Consider the following 22,982-nt stretch of genomic DNA (forward strand, 5'->3'; position numbering starts at 1 on the left):
ACTTTGGCTAATTAATTGCGGGAATTGATCCCGGCCACATATAAAACGAAGGACCGAAAACTATTCTTTCCTGCTTGCCCTAGTTTTCATTAAAAAAATTAAAAGAAATTGGTATCTCTGGCACCCCTCAACTCAACATTGAAGTGGCACCAGCTTCGCCTGTGACGTCATTCGGAGTGGCGTTGGTTTCCGGTTGGGTTCTTCTCGTTTCCGTTTCCCCAGCGCTCGCCGGCTCGCCAGGCTCGCCGCTCTCCCGCCGATTCCCGACCAACATGGCGGCATGGGCAGACGGCCTGAGCGACGTCGAGCACAAGATGCTTGCATATAGTAAATCAGTTGGACTCGTGCGGCGGGCGTCGACGGATGACGGCAACGGCAGGTTTTTTTTACTTGCGGTAGATGGCACCACAAATAATTCATACCCTTTTAGCGGCGATATTAGGCTCTTGAAGCGTTTCTGCATGCCTAAACAACAAGATTTTTTAAACTTAACCTTAAATCAAGCTTACAATTGCCTAACACTATCACTTACAGAAACCACTCCGAATGACGTCACACCGCAGGTTCCATTTGCGGCCACCATGTGGCCGGAGGTTGGGAAAAAAAGTGTTTTTTATTTTGCGATTACGCAGCGAAATAGAGGTATTTTGGGGTATGGTGGCACTTTTTCTCTTACTTATGCCGAAGTAAACAATATAAAAAATACAAGCTGCACATTCGTTCAGTGTTGAAATCATTGCACCGCCCCTTTAAGTGCCCTATTCGACCAGAGAAGCGCCCATGTCTAGATTAACCTAGTCTTCAGTGGAAGTGGGGTGGGCACTTCTCCGGTATTTTACAGGAAGCTCATAGTAACCGGCTCCATAAAATTTCGGCATATAAGTCCTCAAAAATTGAAGCTCTCCATAGCTTCGTACCGAAACAATAGATTTATTAAGTGAAATTTATGCCAAAAAGTGGAACGGAGAAAAACGCGTTCAAAGCACTCAATCCTCTCCCATTTCTTTAGCATTGGTGGACTGAAATTTATATATAAAAAAAATAACTATGCAGCATAAATAAAGGAAACTTTCTGGGAGTACTCTCTATGCTCCATTCACCCCTAAGCTGAGACTGCAGAAAAAGCTATGTCCTCGTTGGACCTTTCTTACCGCTCATTCACACTGGAAGCGGATCCGCGTTCGCAAAGCGGTTGCGAATGCGGTAGTATAAAGATCCAGTGCTATTGCACGCGCACTCGATGACATCAAGTGCGCGTGCAATTGTACTGGATCCTTATACAACCGCGTTTGCAACCGCTTTGCGAACGCGGATCCGCTTCCAGTGTGAATGAGCGGTTAGACCTCACTCTTGCCATGTCATTGCGCTCCCGGCCGTACCCACGCCTGGGGGACTGGGTCGGGTCAAAAGAAGGAGGCGGCCGATGGGCCCGGCACACACGTTGCTCCCACCGTAAGCTCAGCTTAAAGGGGTACTCCGCCGATTTTTTCATGGTCCCCGATTTGCTTGAAATTTTGCTAAACTCGCCAAACAACATTGCCAAAATAGTATCCCAAATATTAAGCTCATAATAAATTTTTTCACGAAGTTATTGAATTTACAATTTCGGTCCTCACCGTGTTTTTCAAACTGAAAGTCTCTACTGGCAACAATGAAAAAGTGACGTCAGTGGAAGTGCAGGGGTTCACTCTTTGGACTGTAGAATTTGTCCCCAACTGATTCGAAGCAGTTTCATGGCGTCAAATGAATGCTTTGGAAGCTCGCTCCAGTCCCCGTGCTCCAGCACGGAACAAATGATTGGCATATTCTATTGTTTAGACTGCTCGCCCGATTGGCAAGCTAACCTTCCACTGACGTCGCGGCCCTGAAAAGGGCGGGTATATTTGAATGTTGGTTTTTGCATCATTTTCATTTACCGATTTCGCAATAACTATTATGAATTTCACGATATTAAATAGCATACCAGAAAGGGTAAAGGCCGGGGAGTCAGAAAATATAGTTAGTTGAGGTAGCTCAAAAATCGGCGGAGTACCCCTTTAAGGGTGACCGGAGTACAGATATTGGCGGATGAAAATATGGCAGTTTTCAAGATCAACTGTTTTTGCAGAAATATTTTGTTCTGGGAAGTGTGTGGGGACATGGCCTCGCCGTAAGCACAGCCAGTTAGCTATGGCGGGACATAAACAAACATTGCTGACCGGGAAGTACAGTCACCTTTGCTTCACTGCCCCTCGCCGCAATAACAAGCTATGACCTAAATAGAGCACTCTTTAACTTTTCTCGATTGCACTCCGAAAGTTAGCCCGCTCTTCATTCTCATGACACTTGTTCTCGATTTTAGGTGGGCTATCTCTCGGGATATTATGGTGCTTCATTAAATTCATATTGATGTAGAAATTATTTTTCTGGACCCCTGCATTACTTTTAATGATTATCTGATTCACATACACTTTTGAGCGTTTGCATTTAGCGGAGCTTCCCCAAGACAGGATTTGCATTAACCCCTTAACTGGGTTGCACTTCTTTAGACGCTCAACAGTTATGACAGCAGTTGGGGTGCTCTTCATAGACGCGCCGCACTTCAGTTGGTTTGGGGAGTGCGTCTGTAAACGCTCTCCCTTTTTTATCGCGCGGAAAGCAGCGCTATCTATCCCCAAACATCGGGAATAATTTTGCTTTGGAAACCAGTGCATAGTACATAGCTGCACAAAAAAGTTTGACAAGGTGTGTGGGGTACCAAAAAATGTAGGCAAAATGATAACAAAAAAAGTCTCTATTTTGCCAATATTTTTTCTTCATGGAAGTGCCGAGTTAAGAACGAGCGAGTTGAAGCTGACGTCGTGACATAAGCGTGGAACCTGAAGCGTGCCAATTGGTTGTTTACGTTGACCTTCAATGCTCCTTTCTCTGTCAGGGTGCTTGTCAGGGTGCTCAGTACTACTTTTGATCTCTGGGCACCAATTGATTCAATTGTTTACATATGCTGCAGACCCCTGACTTCTATGTGGAAATGAAGTGGGAGTTCACGAGCTGGGGTGAGTACAAGTTGATTTGAATTATCCTGAGCGCTTAATTTCCTTAAAAAACACATGCAAAGAAAAAAAATTTTTTTTTTTTAAACAGGCGAGATGGAAAAAGAATATTATAAAACCAATTTACAACGAATAAAAAAAATTTAGAGCTATATTTACGGCGCAAAACGAATTTGTAGTTGGCACACGTGGGAGCCGCCACTGGTCACGTGGTAGGCCTGTGCGCCACCGCGCTGCATCACCGCCGCTGCAAAGTCACTCCACTGTCGCACGCTGAGCCTTGTGCGCGCTTCAACGCGTTTCTCCACGTCGCCACCGCCGCACAAGTTCGTCTGCTTCGGGGCGCCGCCGCCGTCCTCTGACAGGCGCACAGGTCTCTCACGTCTGCTTGCGCTTTTTCAGGAGTTCCTTTTGGGCTCTAAAAGCTATTTATTAATCTTAGTTTTTTTGTTATACTTCAAACAAACATGAATAAGCTAATTTTCGAGGCCATAGGAAGCTTCCGAAAGAGCGCAACCACCACATGACAAATATGCACCAGTCACGTGACAAATAGAGACCACTTTTCCGCGGCACCCGCAGGCACCAACTACAAATTCGTATCGCGCCGTAAATATACCTCTAAAAATTTTTCTTGTTTGTTCTAAATTCGTTTTATACTTCGTTTTCCCAACCAGGATGTTAAAAAAAAAATGTTTTTTTTCTTTGCATGTGTCCTTTAAAGGGCAACTCTGGTCAAAAACGAAACAAAAAAAAAATGTTACGTCATAGTGAAGCCACAGACTCCACTAAAACCGATTTTAAAGATGCGACCAGCTGCTCTCTAGCAGGCGGCGAGCGGGTTAGCTTTTAGCCGAGGAACACTGGCGCAGCACTTTTGTGACGTCACCTTGTGGTAGAGCTGCTGTTCATTGGTTGTACCACAGCACCAAGGTGATTTCACGTCGCAGTCGTACGGCTGATGATCAGTGTTGCCATCCCTCTGCACACAATGGTAACTCGTAATTCAAGGGCGCACCGCTTTAGCTGAAAACAGTCGTAATCCCAAATTAAAAAATTTCATCAGCCTTTCCACTCTGGTGAAGATGGAAGAGCAGCGGAGCTGTAGCTTCTGTTCTCGGCGGTGGTTTTCCAGACGAGCGATCTGCTTTTCTTTTGCAAGGGAGTCTGAAGCGCTCGACGCAGTAGAACTTTAGGCCATAGCGGTTTTGCGGTGGTTGCGGAACCATTCACGCTGCTGGTCACCGCTCCTTTCACTGCTGCTTTTCTTCCTCCGAAGAAAGGGCACGCGGCTGACCCGGTGTGTGTCCAAACAGCAACTGATAAGAACGTAGGAAACGGCACGAAAAATGGACGAAGAAGAAAGTAATGGCCAGTTGCAAGTCGGTAAGCCAGAGTGGAAAGGGTGGAACGGTTGCCGCCATCTATGAGCAACGGCGACAACCAGACAACCTGCCGCCGTTGCTCATAGATGGCGGTAGCTGTCCAGAGTTTTGTGTCATCATTTCTTTGCTGACGGACACGATACTGAGGAAACTAGCCCTAAACAGCTCCGCTGTAAAAATATTGACCGGAGTTGCTGTTTAACACTACCCCTCGAGGAGTTTGGCGCTTGCACACGAGCGAGAATAAACGTCCACAATGTTCCTCGACAGTTTGCCAACGCAACAGATTGCCTCATAATCACTTTCGGCGAAAAGGAATCGAGTCACTGAAGAGTGACTTCGTAAGAAAGAAATGCGCCAGGTTTGTTCTGCCACACGCGAACAATTCATACTTGCTCATCATGCCCACAGATCAGTTTTGGTTTGTGAAAGGGTGGATGCAGACAAATGAGCTATCCCCAGCTTGTTTTGCTAAAGGATTTCTTCAATTGAATAGTAATTATGAGAGGTGTGAAACAGGGCCGTACACGTCCCGCGTCTTGAGTGCTACATGCGCCATAAGGAACAGTTCATTTCGTATCGTCGATTCATTTCTTCTTGAAAATGAGCCCTGCTCATAAAACGTGTTCACATATTATTAGACATTCCTTTTCCTTTTTTTTGAACGGAGTATTGCTTCGTCTAAACATTTGCCTCTCCGCCCTTTCTCATGTGGATCAACTGGAACAACGATACCACTACACTAGGGTAGAAGCATGAGCATAAAGAGGCACCGCAGCTGCGTGAACGCTCGCTCAGCAGGTGCAATTGCCGAAGATAAAGCTATATGTTCGGGCTTCTGGAGACCAGAAAATACCTTTAAAATGCATATAGATCCTCGTAATGCTGCTATAAAGATTGTAAGGAAAGTAAGCACTGCCGTACGAGGAGATTTCTTGTTTTCACGACCGATAGGCCTGGTGAATTGTGCAACAACAGCGAAAGCGTGATTGCGCTTGTTCTATTGAAAACTGGCAGCACGTTGGCATTTTAAGTCTTATCATATGAGTTCTGGGCCCTAAGTAGACGGTTAATGCAAATCGCAGCAAAAGATGTCACTGGCAACACGGGAAGCTTACAAAGAGCAGGGAGCGCGAGGTCTCTTCTCCAGAAAATGTCCGAGGTGTTTTCCAACATAAAACAACAGTGCTGTGCTTTTTTTTTTTTTTTTAGATAATAGATATTGTAGCCGCTTCCCTCCTTTTGGTTGGCCCTTGACTTTTCGGGGGTGAGCTATCTGGCCCTTTTACTACGAGGAATTTGAGAACCCGGGCATAGATGCTGTCGTTTGCTCTATATTTAGACGCGGTTAAAGTTCTATATGGTACACCTTACGAAAAAGCAGCCATGTCAGGTAACGCTGGCACATCGCTTGACGCGTTACAAACTAAAAGTGTGACACCGCGCTCTTCGAAGAGAAAATGGCGAAGCTTTTGTTTGTTATCGTACAGGTCAAAACGGGAGTGACGATTTTGTTATACTTGTTGTTTCTCAAACATCAGAATATTTTGTTAAAAAAACAAAAATTAGTAATAAGCAACTTGCAGAGCCCATAGGAAGCTCCCGAAAGAGCGCAAGTACCACCTGACTGGCGGCCAGTCACATGACTGCTAGTTACCACTTTTCCGCAAGCTCCCGCAAACGCCAACTGCAGTTTTTTTTTGTTCGTTTTAAATTCATTTTTTATGTTGTTTTCTTAAAGTTGTTTTTCAGGAAAACATTTCTTTGCATATGCTTTTTAAGGAAAACATCAATTAGCATGCTCCACATCATAATATGCTAACATTATTTCAGTGGAATATACTATTTGGTTTACGTTTGATTCCTTACCTAAAATAACCATGCACAGCAAGCTCGTAGTGCCCTTCAGTCAGCAGTTGGGGATTCAAACCTGTCATGCTGTCAATGCCATCGAAAGGTTGCTCAGAAGCAGGAAGACAGAGTGGACGTAAACATAAATCTTAACATGATATTTGCGCCCGTGCGAATGAAAACGTGGGCTTATGCTAGTACTTTTTGCTGCTGTAAAAGGTGTTCCAAAATTACCCTGATTAATCGCATCATTGCAAGCGCTGTAAAATTCTCGATGCACAGCTATTTGCACTCGTGCGAGACACGTTTTTTTGCCTCTTTTCCGCGTGGTCTGTGCAATGGATGGATGACGCTTGTTCTCTTTGGTGTTTTCTTTTGCCTTTTGTCGTTCCTCACCAGTACCCCTCCTGTCACGGATGTGTCCGAGCGACACCTACAAGGTTTACAAAAGCGGTGAGTCTGCCGTGCCCTTCGGCTTTGGAAAGTTTTGTCAGTTTTTGTGCCTGTCTTTATGGGCAACCTCACACACTCTAGCAGATATCTTTTGGCCGTAAGCCACGACCTCAAAAGTGGTAAAGAAAATGTAGATTTTCTTCAGTTGGGCATTCTACACCCAGGAAATTCCTTTGAGGTAGGTTCTGTACATGACGGAACACTTATAGTAGCCTGAGGAAAACACTAAAAACGGATCAGCTAACAAAATAAATGCGGGAGTAAAGAGCTAAAACGAATGGTGGCATAGACCTACCTAGTCATCGTTCGCATATTGCCAATGTAATCCAGCAGCAGAGATGCATTTCTGAGTGTGGGATATCAACTGATTCACTTTTCAGGCTCCCTGCCATCCTCGCAAACTTTATTTTTAATCCTCGAACCTTCGTGAAAAGGTTGCTACCCCGTGTAGTCATTGAACTTGTGGGCAGCTTGGTGATTTGCGGCTTTAGATCGGGTTGCTCGCGCATCAAATCGTCTCTCATAATTTTTGCCACGAGGTGGCAAAGAGGAATCGGCCATGCGAGCGGCGCTCTGCCGCTGATAAAAAGCCAGCGCAGGAGTATACGCAGGCGATAACGGTCAATAAACGACAGCGTGCTATTCAACCAGTGCATCTTGTCATTCTCCGAGGCGGGTAACAGCGAGGGAAATGCTATGTCGGGGTAGCACCAGTGTCGATCGGTTCGTGTGACATTTCATTCACAGATTGTTTCGTCGAGACTGCAGGGTTTCACCAATAGGTTCCTACTTTCATGAATATGCCTTGCAACGTTTTTTCCGAAAGCGTCTGTCCAGGCACACGGCCTCACTCGCCGGCATCCAGATGGTAGCCTAGCTCACCAAGCCCACTTCCGAGTGAGCCATGTGCAAGCTTAAAGGGCCCCTGAAAAGAAAAAAAAAGCTGTTTTCTTAAACAGTCTGGTTGGGTTGAGAAATAAATTTTACGCGAAAAGAAGATGTTTTTAGAGCAATATTGACGACGAGAGATTTATTTGAAATTCTGCTTGCAAAATTCATGACGTCACGGAATTGTGATTCGCTCAACGAGATGGTAATTCGCTCTTTCCACCTCAATGTGGATGCGAAGCCGATCCACCTCTCCTCCTTGCGCCCGAAATCCCGAGAGAAAACAAATGGAAAGGTGGTGACTACCGACTAAATCCCGTCTCGTGCCGTCAATATTGCTCTAGAACTTCTTTTTTTTGCGTAAAATTAATTTTATGACACACGTGTCCCAACCAGACTGTTTAAAAAAACCTTTTTCTCTTTTTTCTGGGGCTTTTTAAGGTTCCCGGGAGCGAAACGAAGGGTGTTTGCACATGACGCAGATTGTTCGGAAGCCCAGGGTTAGGGCTCGCAAATTCGTTTTTACCTTGTCGTAGCCGCCTGGGTGTGTCCGCTGCAAATGAAACGAAGCCAGTTCTCCGATCCAGTGCGCTTTAATAATACAAAATACCTTGCCGATAAAACGTCACACTTGCACGCGTCCACAAAGCACGCGTTTACGAGAATTTGTCCGAAAAACATGTTTCCACAGAACGTGTTTCGACAAAACGATAGACCCGGATAGCTCTGGTCGATGGGTGATTGCGCCTCAAGCTAGTCAGCGGAGGTGCACGTCATTTCCTAGTCTCCGACGTCTTCTGTCGAATGCTCCAATCGCAGGCCCGAATGTTCGCATCGACACCACCTTGCTGGGCTTCGACCAGTCCAGCTGGCAGCGAGGACGCCGGAGCTACATCTTCAAGGGCCAAGGTGGGGAGGAGTCCGGTCGAGCACATAATGTCGTACAGTTTTGGGGCAGGGTAGTTCCAGTAGTCGGTGTTGGCCCAAAGAGATTGTCTCAACAGTGCGAAAATCTCTTTAACTGAGAGCCTCGTATGTGAAACTTCGTTTGGTCGTCTCCTTCTGAGAGGTACAACTTAGGAAGCAATTCTGTGTGTTCTCTTAGAGTTGCGCATAGAGAGACTCTACCGTGGCAGTTTTCGGGCTTTTATGGCCGTCTCGGAGCCCCCATGAACGCTCTCGAGGAACACTGGGGGTCCGTAGACCACAGTTTGAGATTCTACTGTATTACGCCCAGTAGATGCCAACATACATCAGCAATGTCAGGTTTCTAGGGAAATGGTGGTAGATTCCATTTGCTGTAGAAACAAATGTTTCGGTAGTTAGCACTACATACAAAACAACTTGCTGCGAGCAAATGTGCGTTTTAGTAGCTAGACAGTGCCATAGAGGGCAATGTTTGTAAACTCTTAAACAGCATATGTTTGAAGAATGTGGTGTTGGATGAGGAATACGTATCTAAGGAAGACATTGAACTTTAAGAAGTGTCATAATAATGATCTTTGTCTAGCCATTAATAAGTGGAATTCCCTTCGAAATGATTGTATCCAAACATAGCTTGCCTAATTCGCTGATCTGGACACTATAGCCTAGTTACCTGGGGGTTCTTGAGCGTACATGCTTGCGCAAGGCATTCCAGTGGTTGCGAGAGTGAAACAATTATACGAGTATGATGGTGCTGACAAAGACTGGTAAGCGCAGAACGTGCATACAGAGATAGGATAATGAGAGAAGGGCATTTGAACGGCGCCACCCACCGAAAATTCGCTTTCATTTCCGACGCACACCGTGAGATGGCACTACATGACTTGATTGGAAAGGCCGCGAAGTGCGCAAGCTCATCGACGCATTGCACGAATGAGCTTGCTCTTTCCGGTGTCGGTTTATTGTTACAACTGGCCGTTACAGCCAAAGGTCGCGGAACTTCGTGAAAATTGACTGACAAAACACATTCTGCTTTAAAAGACACGGACATACTTTGGAGGAAATTGGGAACCGGAAGCAAATGGGGTCAGAGCCGGGCCGTGCAAATGCGTGAGCCGCAAACTTCACATTCCACTCCCGTCGGAGCACTAGCTGCCGTGCGAGTGCAATTTGAAGGTGTCTTCTGGTGTTACAACAGAGGACCTGGCGATCATGATGGAGGTGGACCACGACGCCTGCCAGGTGCACGTGGAGCAGATGCAGGTGCTGCCCCCGGAGTATGTGGACCTGGCAGGCAGCCTGAGGCCCTCCCCGGACGCCGTCTCGGCCAGGCTCACCTCCCCCGTGGTGGCCACCTACATCGACACGGACAAGATCAGCTTCGAAAGGTAGCCCGCCCTTTCGGCCAAAGGGGAACGCTTCTCTTACGGTGGGGAGCCCGCTTCTCCGACTGCCCACGCTTGGACAGCAAACTAATCTGTTTCATTGTTCTCTCTTTCCTAAACTGATGGACGAGTGGAAGCCAAGTAATAATTAAATGGAAAAAATAGTTGGAGTGGAGGGGAGCTGGTGTAAATTGAACATGAGGTAAACCTGAGATAGGGGTAGGAAAAGGAAAATGCGAAGGAAGGCAATAAGAACAGGCAATGTCTCAAACTCGGCTACAAAGATTATTTTGTACACGCCTTATATACCACTTCTCCAATGCCGTCACTTTTTGTAATCCTGGCAGTGGGTCGTAGAAGTTCCGGCAGAAGGGAACCAAGCGTCGCCGTCGTTGCTGCATCCCAGCTCGTTGCTGCATCCCAGCTCATTGCTGCCAAAGCTCCCGTAAACCGTCGACGCGGACGGTTTGCGACAAGTACCGCTTACCCCGAGAAAGAGTATGAAGCTTTCGGCTCAAAATGCGTACGAGGATGGCGTAAACGTGCGATGAGGGCAGAGCAAAGGAAGGCCACTGTCTGACTGGGACGGAAAGGTATTCGCAGAATGAAATTGGGGCTGCGTTCCAAATCTTGCTCGAGTAGGTTCGAGTTGCTTCCACGGGTTGCGTCACGCGACGACGGGGATAGAGTAATGCCGGATGCAACTAGGTTCTTGAACACAAAGGTGCGGAACCTTTACTCCGAAGTGAGATAGAGTAAATTTTGGAACACATCCCTAATTTAGTGTGGCTTGGCAAGAAATGTAAAACTAGCCTTTTGTGTTTGGCTTGGCTAGATTGTGCTTTATCCGACGGTGAGATTTCTAGCACAATGAATCAAATGAAGCGAGGGAAGTAGCTTGGCTGCATCGCATAAATGATAAAAAATGATTCATACAGTCTTTAGTGTGTACCGAGACAAGGTTTAAGTAGCTGGGAACGACAGCAAATTAGATTTAAGTAGGCGTGTGCGAATATTGAAATTTTCGAGTATGAATCGAATACAAATATTCGAAAAGGATTACTTCAAATATTTAATATGTTTTGAATATGTGTGTACCATTATGAAATATACAAAAAAAAATCCAAATACTTTCTATTTTGCCTTTCAAACTGAAAATGATAACAAATTCAAGTAAATGAAACAACCTGACTAGGCAGCATATAAACAATGCAATACGGAGCGCAAGTTTGTCTGCTTCCTTTGCAGGGGTTCCGGTGACCTCGGAGCGCCGAGCACTGATTGAAGGATAGTGGGTCGACCTCGAAGCAAGCTGCCTAGAGGTCTACCCACTATCCTTCATTCAGAGCCAATCAGAGCTTGGCATTCTGAAGTCACCACAACCCCTGCAAAAGAAGCAGACGAACTTGCAGTCTGCATTGGTGATGCAGCTATTATACCTTGACTAGTAATCACCTGTCATCTCTACATGAAAGCAGGCAGAATGTGAAACTGATAAGTTATACATATTCACAAAATTAAGAGTACAAAACTGCACATGTCTAGATGGCATGTAAAAATGCAAGCTCTGATGTTGTCACACAAACATCTCAAAATAGTGACCTTTTTTAAGAAAATAATTGAAATTGCCCTTGACTAGCCAGCAAGTTGGATATCAGATGCAAAAGCAATTCTTGCAAGTTATCATGCAAGAAAATTAATTGTTGCAGGTGTTCAGTACATAATAAGCATTTTCTTTTCGCAGTGACAACTGCTCCTGCAGCAGAAAATACCTTTGCTCCTGCAGTAGAAATTATAAGGTCGCTAGAAGAGTGGCTCACAATGCGAGCTTGGCAGAATGAAAACCAAAACTGCTCCTTTGTCGTGAGCTAATACAGACCTATTTGCACAATTAACGCACACTTCTTTTCACCAGAAACAGTGCCCAAAAAACATGCACGTTACAGTCAAAACCAAAAATTCAAACTCAAAAGAATACCGCAATACTCGGTATAAGGTGACTAGCCCCATCGCCATCGTGACCGTTAGTTTACACTTGCCATTTTGGTATCTGTATCACGCGAATTCTCTGGCGTCTAAAGACACGTCTCTGCCGTTAAAATGGAAAAACACAACAAAAATTCCACTAGGAAGCTTTATTGAAACGAAAAAACATCACGCTGGCGGGAAAAGATAGCAACGAAGCAACATTGCGGGGCCTCGCAATCCCAGCAACCCAATGAGCTTGCAAAGTGTTGTTTTGGAAGACGACCCTCCCAGAGACGATGGTCGCGCATTCGTACAAGCCGGAGAAGCGCGACACCTAAAACGCTTTAGACGAAAGCAAGGATCCCTCTGTGGACAGTGAAGAACCATCGTCGAACTTCGACAACGGCAACTAGCGCACGGTATTTATTTTTGCGTTGGCGTGCGTTTCATAAAATCTGTTCTATGAGGTATGTGTTCAACCTTGATTATTTTACCTGCACAGTAGAATATCGTCAGCAATTTACTTTTTGAATACCTGGGAGCTAAATCTGCTTGCACATTATTAGATCGTGCAAACACGGTATTCTGCGTAAACCGAAAACGGCGTGGGTGTATAGAGAAATGGCTACAATACCTGGCAATTTTAGGTGACTAAACACGGATTTTAAAGGAAGCTCTGAATGTTCAGGGCATGTCCCGTGTGCGGATTATGCGCCATTTGCCCGAACATTCATGCATTGCCCGAAAATTCGTCTATAACCGAATGTTTTGAAATTTCCGAATATGCAATTCTCGAATCGAATATGAATCGAATTACAAAAAATATTCTATTCGTATTTGAGGTCTCGAATATTCGCAGACCCCTAGTTTTAAGATTTTGAGCCTGTGTAACTAACCAGCATTGCACTTGATTAGTGTTTAGGGGCACCCCAGGTATTTTCTGAGACATTAAATTTGTAATCCTAGTTCACCCCAGCTGCCTTTATCGCTGGTTTGAAGGTGTTCTGTACCCCGACAGAAACAAGTCTGGGATCCTCGGCTGGAAGAGCGACAAGAACGAAACCATCAATGGCCACAACTGCAAGGTGGGCTACGCTTCTTTGTCTCTGAAGGCCAACAAGTGTGCCGAGTTTCACTTTGCTCAGTCAGTCATTTTCCTCGTAAAAAAATGTGCCAAGGTCATTTTGCAATTTCTTTAGGTAATATATACTCAGAATTTCGCGTTTTGGAGTTTATTTTTGTTGGATTTCCGATTTCATAGTTCAGTTTAATTTTCCATTGTTTCCTATTTTCAAATATAAAAATGAGTAGTGTTGTGCGAATATTAGAATTTTCGAATAGTAGTTTCGAAAATTACACTATTCGATACTCACTTCGAGAGCAGTTGTAATATTCGTGCTTTTCGAAGTGTTGGCAACCTTGAGTCGCATGTTTGTTTACTGTCTAAAAATCTATAAGGAATGATTTTTAAAATAAATATACTCACACATTCGGCCAAACGGTACGAACATTATGGTGGGAACTCTCAAATATATTCATTGTAGTCATTTCATCAACTTTGTTTCAAAATGGGCAAAAGAAACCGATCAATGAGCTCCAGCAACGCCTGCGCCATCTTTGCCAATCTTGGCGCCTTGTATTCCAATAAATAAGTCATACATGAATTAATTAGGGTCTCAATCTCACAAATCAGCCCACTTAATAATTGCACGTCTGCAATCATTATCTTGCATGCCACTTTGCAGCCAAGATTTTTGAACAGCAAGTATTCTATATTAGATTCGAAAATATTCGGCCAAAATCACTATACACTTCGAATTCAATTTGAAACCAAAATCTACTATTTGCACAACCCTAAAAATAAGTAATATCTAGGTGTCAGTGCGGGCTAGATCAGAGCCTTTTATACTGGGAGAGTTCGGCGGTTCTTTGATCCAGCCGCCAGTCTGGCAGCACTGATCAAACAGTCTGGCAACTGTGCGCATCCGCCATGATGTGCCTTGCCGTCTAGCTTGATTGCACCTTTGCATTTAATTGCATTATAATTATAACCTTAAATTGCAAGCTTCACCCTTGTTTGGTGTAAGGCTGGTGGCGGCTGATAAAACCCGTTTGCCCTGCTGACTCGAGCCGGCAGTCGGCTCGCTAGAGTCCATGGAGCGAGAGACGACGATGAAAATGATCGTTCTGCGCTGCGCTCTGCCAGACGTTAGATGAAAAAGAAATGGGGGGCTGCAGTGCCGTTGGGTGCTCGAACAACGCAAAAAAGGGGTTCAGGATGTACCGGTTCCCGCAAGGAAAAGAAAACCGCGCAAGGCACAAGATCTGGGAAACAAAACCAAGAAGGGCTGACTGGATGCCGAGTTCTCGATTGTGCGAGGTAAGTTTATGATTGACGTATGATTAACGTAACAAAATGCTTGATTTTTCGACTTTCTCCTTACGCCAACAAAAGCGCAAACGGCGAAACCTACACGCGTATGCATCGCATGTCAGTGGGGACCCACTCGCCGGGAGGCACATCATGGCGGAAGCGGCGCCCGCTGAGTCCGCTAGACCTAGCGGCCGTAAGCCCCTCCCACCCGCCGAACTCTCCCAGTATAAAAGGCTCTGGGCTAGATCAAAGAAAGTGTGCTCGTATTAAATCATAATTTTTCACCTGGGTTTGGCATTGGCACCCTTGCCATTGACAGTGCTAACGGTCCTACAACAAAACTTGCAAACGAGTGTTGCTTCGATAAACATTGATACCCTAAAATCTCTGAACCCCTGGAGGTAGTCGCCGGAAATGTCTCAGTGACACCCGAACATTGCTTGATGAAGAAAACTAATTTCTCAAAACATTTTTATTTCTTGCACCAGATGCACTTTGACTAGACGTAACCTCGCGATTACGGCGACGCCGCTCAAGCCGGAAACGGCCCCCTAAGAGCTGCGCGCGAAAAAAAATGAAAGCCGTTTACTACTCCCTGTAACGCCGAATTAGAGCGCAGCTCTTGAGGAGGAGGAGGGAAGGGTACTGAGGGTCACGTGTCCTCGGGGGGGGGGGGGGTCACGGTCACGTGTTTTTGGGGGGTCACATGAGCTGGGGGGAGGAGTCACGTGACCTGAGGGAGGGGTCACGTGACCCCCCTCCCCGAGGTCACTGAAGGTACCCGAGGTCCTCCCGAAGGAACCCGAGGTCCTCCCAAAGGAACCCGAGGTCCTCCCGAAGGAACCCGAGGTCCTCCCGAGGGAACCCGAGGTCCTCCCGAAGGAACCCGAGGTCCTCCCGAGGGAACCCGAGGTCCTCCCGAGGGAACCCGAGGTCCTCCCAAAGGAACCCGAGGTCCTCCCGAAGGAACCCGAGGTTCTCCCGAGGGAACCCGAGGTCCTCCCGAGGGAACTCGAGGTCCTCTTGAAGGAACCCGAGTCCTCCCGAGGTCCTCCCAAGGTCCTCCCGAAGGAACCCGAGGTCCTCCCGAAGGAACCCGAGGTCCTCCCGAAGGAACCCGAGGTTCTCCCGAGGTCCTCCCAGAAAACCTGAGGTCCTTTGGGAGGATCTCGGGTTTCTTCAGGAAAATTTACCCATAATGCACCGCACTGACGGCGACGGCGACGCCGCTCAAGCCCGAAACGGGCACCTAAGAGCGGTGCTCTAAAAAATTGGCACCATCAGCACTACCTATGAATAATAAAATCAGTATCATCAGCTCCACCAGAGCTTCGCCCCAATCAACATCATTCACCACGTGGAGATATGGCCTCTTTTTTTTCCTTGTGTACAGTTTCGCATTGCACTGGAGTAGTTAGATGTTACATCATTTGTAGACTACTTCAATTTTTTATATTACATAACTAGTCAACATTATGCTTTGATATTTACTAATAAGCTGGTCATTTTCAAATAAATTTAATATGTGCAGTTTTGTTCTTATTTATCTATAAGGGATAGATATAGGTGTATCATTTAACTGAAGCATTGCAAAATGTGTCATATCGTTGGCATTTCAGTTAACATGTTGAAAGACTCCTAGATAGTCTAACTTGACCATAATTTGTTTATTGTGGCCTGCAAAGTGCCCTTCATTTGTCCAGCACTTAAAAAGAAATATTTTTATTTTTCTAAGAATATCTGCTCCAAAAGCCACTTTTGCTGCTCCAAAACTCTGTTTTGGCTGCTCCGAAAGGTGCTCCAAAACGGCTTAAGCCAATCACATCACTGCTGATGCGGATTCCAGATGACAGATGCACATTAAAGCTTGGGTCGAATGAGAGATGAATATGCAATCAGTTTTGTGTTGCAAAGTAGAGGTGTCGCTTCAGGAAACTGAGGGTTTTGTTGGCCTTTGCAATAATGCAATTTATGTGAGGTTGGAGGTGGAGCGGACCTCAAGATATTTGTAGGTAGGAACATTTTCAATAAACGTATTGAAAAGGGTGTAGTTGAACTGTATTGATGTATGCTTGGTAATAAAGTTGAGAAGTTTTGTTTTGGAAATGTATGTTCATCACCCTGACATCAGAAGCCAGGCATGTTGAGAAATATAGAATGTTTCAACAACAAAAACTAGCAATGTAATGGCGGATTAACGTCGCATGAAAATGCCCTATAGCCAATAGGTTGTTCGTTATAGAAGTATTTTTATGTGCATTTTCATTTGGAATATTTGGACATTCGATATAGACAGTAGTTTGCTGTATCTGGGTTAATTTGTTCTAAATGGGTGCGACCGTACTCCCACGTCACTACTTGAGATGTTTTCACATAACATATATGTGGCACGGTCTGCTTGCTCTGTGGTGGTGTGCTTGCTATCCACTGTAGTTGCTGCAAATGACAGCAGAAGTATCTTCTCATATGTGAGCACATCTCTCTTCACCTCAAGATAATCTCCAAGTTAACTCTTGTTTGTTGCTCTTTGCTGCAGTAAAAAGCGGCTCTCGTGTGTGATGGCTGTCCTTTCAATTTCTGATCATTCTATGCACAAACCAATTCTGCTGAATGCTAGATTACCAGTGTCACATCTTTTGCTGACCTCTGAGAGGATCGAAACAAATCATGTTGTAAAATGTGACCAACACCGACCCGCGCTAGTGAGGTGTGACCAGGTGCCGATGCCACATTAAAGCTAGCCGTGTCACAGGCGATAGATTATCCCTCGCGGGTCTCTAGTTATTTTTTGCAATTGAAGAGGTTTTACATCACTTTTGTTGCACTCAAAGTGTCGTAGTTTTCATGGTAGGCTCAAATCTGTGACACCAGGGCCATTGCATAATCTGGGTACATGCTTCGTTTTATCTCTTGATTCCTCTCCCATGAACAACTTGTTATATCCATCTGGTACCAGTGTGGGGATTACTGTTTTGCTGTTGAATGTAGAGCCTGCTTGTGCTCGGAGGTCGCATGACGAGTGTTGCGACTCCCCAGGTGTTCAGTGCCACCAACGTGGAGCTGGTGACCAAGACGCGGACGGAGCATCTGTCCGAGGTAGACAAGGCACGCCATCGAGCTGCACGCTCCCCGCTCCAGTCCTTCCTCGGCACCGTGCAGGTGGAGGAGGCGGCCGGCGTTCCCAATGGGGTGTGTGCCAACCGCCTTTACTCCCCCGAATATTCCCCGAATTTCTTCCCTTAATGATCCCCAGAATTTACTCCTCTGTCTTTACTCACCCAATTATCCCCAGATATTACTCATCATTATTTTCAGAATTTACTTCCCTGCCTTTACACTCCCAACTATCCCCAGAACTTACTCCCCTGCCACTACTCTCCTGACTATTCCCACAATTTTCTCTTTTGTTATCTCAAGAATTTACTCCCTCAGAACTTACTCCCTTGCTTTTACTTTCCCAATTGTCCCCAGATTTTACTCCCACAATTATCTCCAGAATTCATTTGCCATTTAGAATTTACCGCTAATTATCTAAAAAATATACTTCCCCAATCTTTTCAAAATGTACTCCCGGAGAATTTACTTCCCCGACTATTTCTGGAATTTACTCCCTCACTTTCACTCCTTCCTATCTCCACAGTTTACTCTCCTGCCTTTACTTTCCCATCATCTCCAGATTTTACTCCCCTAAATATCCCCAGAATATGCTCATCCAGAGTTTCCTGGCTATTCCCAGGGTTTACTCCCCCGGAATTCATTTCTCTTCATCTACTCCCCCAACTATCCCCAGAGTTTACTCCTTCACTTTTGCTTCTCCAGCTGTCCCTAAAATGAAGGCCACGACGAGCTTGTCTGATACCGCCTGGAATACAGGGCCCGCGCTTCAGATCATTGTTTTAGTTGTTGACAGAAAAGAGAATGGCCGGGCGAGTCTTTCGAATACCCAGCCGTTCTTCGGCCACACGCATGTGCTCGAGGTGCACGAGACGCGTCGTCGAACGTAGGAAGCCTGCACCGGGAGGCGGGATAGCCGAAGCTCCTTGTCGGCGACCATCGCGGACCCTGCCTCAAGGAGCAAACGCGCGGAAGCGGGCACGCCACAAAGCGGCGGACGTCCTGGCATCACTATGCACGACCGCCATGCCTGTTGCGAAACTCCGCAAGACGCGCACGCGAGCTAGGCGGCACTGCGCGGATCCATTGGTTACGTCGGAGGCTTCCAGGACGGTCGCTGGACGGCAGGGGGTAGCTTCAGGGTTTTCGCCTCCGGCGCAAGCTTCCTAGCTTGGGCAGTGCTTGGAAGGCACGGCGGAGTGCATGCTGGAGGCGTTGGAAAGACGGTCTCACTCTTTTGGCGTCTGTCCCCCGAAATCGCGAGAAACTAGGAAAGACGATCCTTTGAAACAGGTGTGCCCTCGTAATATGAATCGCCATTTCTCGCTAATTTCTTAAGTGGCTCAGTGACACACTCGCACACATAGACATGCACGCACATACACGCACAACAAAAGTAGTATTGCGTTGTTTGTGGTTTGGTTGCTTACACTGCGGGCTGAGAGACAATCCTCTTTGGAGCCTACCTCAGCGGTGCCGTGTGGCGCCGTCTGCGGAGCAAGCAAAAAACAATAAATGTGCTAAAATAAAAAAAAAATAAAAAATTGAGCTTTAGCTTTTAGTTGAGCTTAGAAATTTTAATTGTCTATGTTTGTTTTGCTTTTTCTGCCAGTTTTATATGTTTTTCTTCCAGTACTGTCGCATATTTGTATCTTTGTATTATTTTTAAGTTTATTTCCTGTTGGTTTTACTTCGGATATTATTTGCATAAGCATTTTGGAGACTGACCTTGCACCTGTGAATATTGTCACCAATGATTCGAAAGCCTGGACTTGGTTCTTATAGATTTCTGAGCCATTATAATTTCTATTCAATGTAAATAATTTACAATACCATGATGTTTGTATGTGAATGCAGTCGTATTACTGCATGTGGATTAATACTTCTAAAATATTCAAATATGACTAATTGTCGCATTTTTATTTGCCGAGTTAACAAAAGTCTGTCAACCCAATTTTTTCGTTAGCCGTCTGGCGTCTTCCAGCATAGGAACTAATTTCTTATTGTTTAATAAAAAATATAAGAACGTAGTACTTCATTTCCCCAAACTGTCAATTTCTATCATGAATTTAACAAAATTCATAAAAGTACAATACCATTTATGGAGCGATGCTTAAGCCTCCTCAAACATTGGGGCAAGGAATGAACAAATATGTTGCATTCTATACAACTCATTCTCAGAAACAAGTAATTGTAAAGTAATTTGATGACTTTTGAAAAGTAATTTGTAATTGTAGTTAATTACTTTTCACATAGTAGTAATGGTAGTTAAACTACTTTTGAAGCAAGGTAATTGTAATGAAATTACATTTTGAAAGTAATTTTCCCATGGGAGTGTAAATGTGGTACGTGTGTGTGCAGGACGTGATGGAGTGCCGGGGCAACCCGTGCCACATCCGTCCGGAGGAGTACTTCAACGCCCAGCTGGACCTGGGGGGGAGGGACATTGGGCGGCCCAGGGAGACCACCGTGCGCACCCACAAGTTCAGGGCCAACCTCTGGCTCTGCGAGGACTACCCCCTCTCTCTGCCCCAGCAGGTAGGTGCGCCCGCAATGCGTCCCACTATTCGTCATAAAAGGGGCTAGTTCCAAGATTAGTTTCAAGCACTTCGGATTCCCGTCTGTGGCAGAAACCAAATGCAGCCAACTTCACCAGCAGTCATGACGCCGGAGATACAGGAGGTCCTGGAAAGACACTGACAGACCTTCGACGATGATATCTCTAGCTATGAGGGACAACCAGTTGACTTGGTCCTGATCGAGGGAGCAGTTCCCAAGTTCTGCAAGGCCCGCTCTGTTCTGCTAGCACTCCGTGCAGCAGAATCAATGGAGCTTGATCGCCTGGGCCGGTTTGCTCATCTTGCGGCCGCGGCCAAGAGGGATTTTTACGTCACGTGACCAGCTCCATGGGGACAAGGAAGTACCTAGCGTCCCTGCCTAATGGCAGAGAGATCCGCATCGCTTCAAGCACAAAAGCCTAATGTCGCTCGGAGAAACTGATTGCAGAGCTTTCAGCTGGAGTCCAATTGACCGCCCCTTTATACTGTAGGAGCGGTAGGTAAAGTTACAGCCAGGGAGAGTAAATAGGAGCCAAAATAAAGAAAAAAAGCACACGAGATAAAAGCTGTAGCAGTATATTCATATACCTCCACCGGCATCGGCGACTCGCACCTTCGGCTATGGTCGAGAGGTTAAAGCGCCGGTACTTGTCGTCGCGGCGTGAAAGTTCCGGGTTCAAATCGCGCTAGGGACTTCTTTTTTTTTTTTTTTTGCGCGTGTTTTACTTTTTAACTGTGATACTTTTAAGAAATCATCCACTTGCACTACTGCGCCTTACACGGTTTTTACTGTTAGTCCCACCTGTTCAATAGAAACATTGGGAAGAAAAAAAAAGATCAACGCGAGTTAACGCGCTAATACAATCATTTCATAATGTTCATTAAAAGGAAACCAAGATAACAGCATCGGTATGGCTTTCACACAAACGGAGCCGAAACAAGCATCCTTTCCCAGCATTTACAGTTTTATCTGTTATTAAATGACGGTCTTGCTACGATTCCTTTCAATAACGGGAGACGCCTATTAAGGACTAATAAAAACTGCAGTTGTGGCAATTAAAAAAAAAAACTCCAAAAAACAAGCAAAAAGAAAAAAAACACTAGCAGCTGTGGATACATTGATTGAGCGAAATCCTACAGGCAAGGCAGCAAGTCAAACGTCTGAGAAAGTAATAAAGCCGAAATAAGAGAGATCATACTTTTACTTGCATGGCATGTGATAAAAAGTTCATTTATACTCTTTAAATTTTGTTGTGGCAATCATTTTGTAATATTAACACATTACTTGTTGAATTTTAGTTAGAATAGCAGCCGATCACGACCGAATGCAAAAATGAATCAGGCGTCGACATCGCAAACCCTCTCTCTAATGCAAACACCTAAAATGGCTTTGGATCAACATATGGAATTAATTATAATTAATTTCATTTCTTGATCCAAAGTCATTTTAGGTGCTTGCATTAGAGAGAGGGTTTGCGATGTTGACGCCTGATTCATTTTTGCATTCGGTCGTGATCGGCTGCTATTCTAACTAAAATTCAACAAGTAATGTGTTAATATTACAAAATGATTGCCACAACAAAATTCAAAGAGTATAAATGAACTTTTTATCACATGCCATGCAAGTAAAAGTATGATCTCTCTTATTTCGGCTTTATTACTTTCTCAGACGTTTGACGTGCTGCCTTGCCTGTAGGATTTCGCTCAATCAATGTATCCACAGCTGCTAGTCTTTTTTTTCTTTTTGCTTGTTTTTTGGAGTTTTTTTTTAATTGCCACAACTGCAGTTTTTGTTAGTCCTTAATAGGCGTCTCTCGTTATTGAAAGGAATCGTAGTAAGAGCGTTATTTAATAACAGATAAAACTGTAAATACTAGGGAAAGGATGCTTGTTCGGCTCCGTTTGTGTGAAAACCATACCGATGCTGTTATCTTGATTTCCTTTTAATGAACATTATGAAATGATTGTATTAGCGCGTTAACTTGCGTTGATCCTTTTTTTTTCTTCTCTGTGTTTCGATTGAACAGGTGGGACTAACAGTAAAAACCTTGTAAGGCGCAGTAGTGCAAGTGGATTATTTCTTAAAAAGTATCACTGTTAAAAAGTAAAACACGCGCAAAATACAAAAAGAAAAAAAAAAAAAAAAGTCCCTAGCGCGATTTGAACCCGGAACTTTCACGCCGCGACGACACGTACCGGCGCTTTAACCTCTCGACCATAGCCGAAAGCGCGGGTCGCCGGCGCCGGCGGAGGCATATAAATATACTGCTACCGCTTTTATCTCGTGTGCTTTATCCTTTTATTTTGGCTCCTATTTACTTTCCCTGGCCGTAACTTTACCTGTCGCTCCTACAGTATAAAGGGGCGGTCAATTGGACTCCAGTTGAAAGCTCTGCAATCAGTTTCTGCGAGCGACATTAGGCTTCTGTGCTTGAACCGATGCGGATCTCTCCACCATTAGGCAGGGACGCTAGGTACTTCCTTGTCCCCATGGAGCTGGTCACGTGACGTAAAAATCCCTCTTGGCTGCGGCCGCAGCCGCAAGATGAGCAAACCGGCCCTGGAAACTCTGGGTATCATCGAACCAGTTCAGCACTTGTGCTAGTACGCAAGAAAGATGGCACAATCCGACTTTGCGGAGACTACCTTTCTACGGTAAATGCAGCTTCAAAGAAAGCCTCATACCCACTGCCCACGACAAGTGAAGTGATAACAAATCTCCGAGGAGGAACAGTTTTTTCCACTCTGGATTTGTACCAGGCCTATCAATAGCTGAGGCTCAGCGAGGCAGCTTTGAACAGGATTAAGGGTCTATACAAGGTAAGTCGCTTGCCTTTTGGAATTTCTGCTGCTTCAGCGATTCTTCAACGCGTCGTGGAGACCACTCTGGCTGGTTATCCCGGTGTGAACGTCTACTTGGATGACATCACCGTAAATGGAAAGGACACCTGTGAATACGCAGAGTGCCTGAAACAGGTACTGTCCAGGTTAGACAAGGCACAATTGCGACTCAAACGAGAAAAGTGCAAGTTTAGGGTCAGCAAGGTCAG

At 45.3% G+C, this 22,982-nt stretch overlaps 1 protein-coding gene across 4 annotated transcripts in view; it reads left to right on the top strand.

Moving 5' to 3' along the window:
* LOC8034751 (ankyrin repeat domain-containing protein 13D) overlaps positions 1 to 22,982 on the top strand; it is a 67,622-nt gene that overhangs the window by 11,884 nt on the left and 32,756 nt on the right. For all 4 annotated transcript variants that reach the window (XR_003919584.4, XM_029986985.4, XM_042291054.1 and 1 more), the window contains exons 4-10: positions 2,990 to 3,035; positions 6,668 to 6,721; positions 8,429 to 8,518; positions 9,732 to 9,921; positions 12,905 to 12,971; positions 17,297 to 17,449; positions 19,736 to 19,912. Coding sequence is in view for 3 of the 4 variants with exons in the window: in XM_029986985.4 (XP_029842845.1) it covers positions 2,990 to 3,035; positions 6,668 to 6,721; positions 8,429 to 8,518; positions 9,732 to 9,921; positions 12,905 to 12,971; positions 17,297 to 17,449; positions 19,736 to 19,912 (777 nt within the window). In the remaining variant the exon portion in view is untranslated. The remainder of the gene's footprint in view (positions 1 to 2,989; positions 3,036 to 6,667; positions 6,722 to 8,428; positions 8,519 to 9,731; positions 9,922 to 12,904; positions 12,972 to 17,296; positions 17,450 to 19,735; positions 19,913 to 22,982) is intronic.

Source organism: Ixodes scapularis, unplaced genomic scaffold (genome assembly GCF_016920785.2).
Source record: "Ixodes scapularis isolate PalLabHiFi unplaced genomic scaffold, ASM1692078v2 PGA_scaffold1__304_contigs__length_218370807, whole genome shotgun sequence".
NCBI classification, from domain to species: Eukaryota; Metazoa; Arthropoda; class Arachnida; order Ixodida; family Ixodidae; genus Ixodes; species Ixodes scapularis.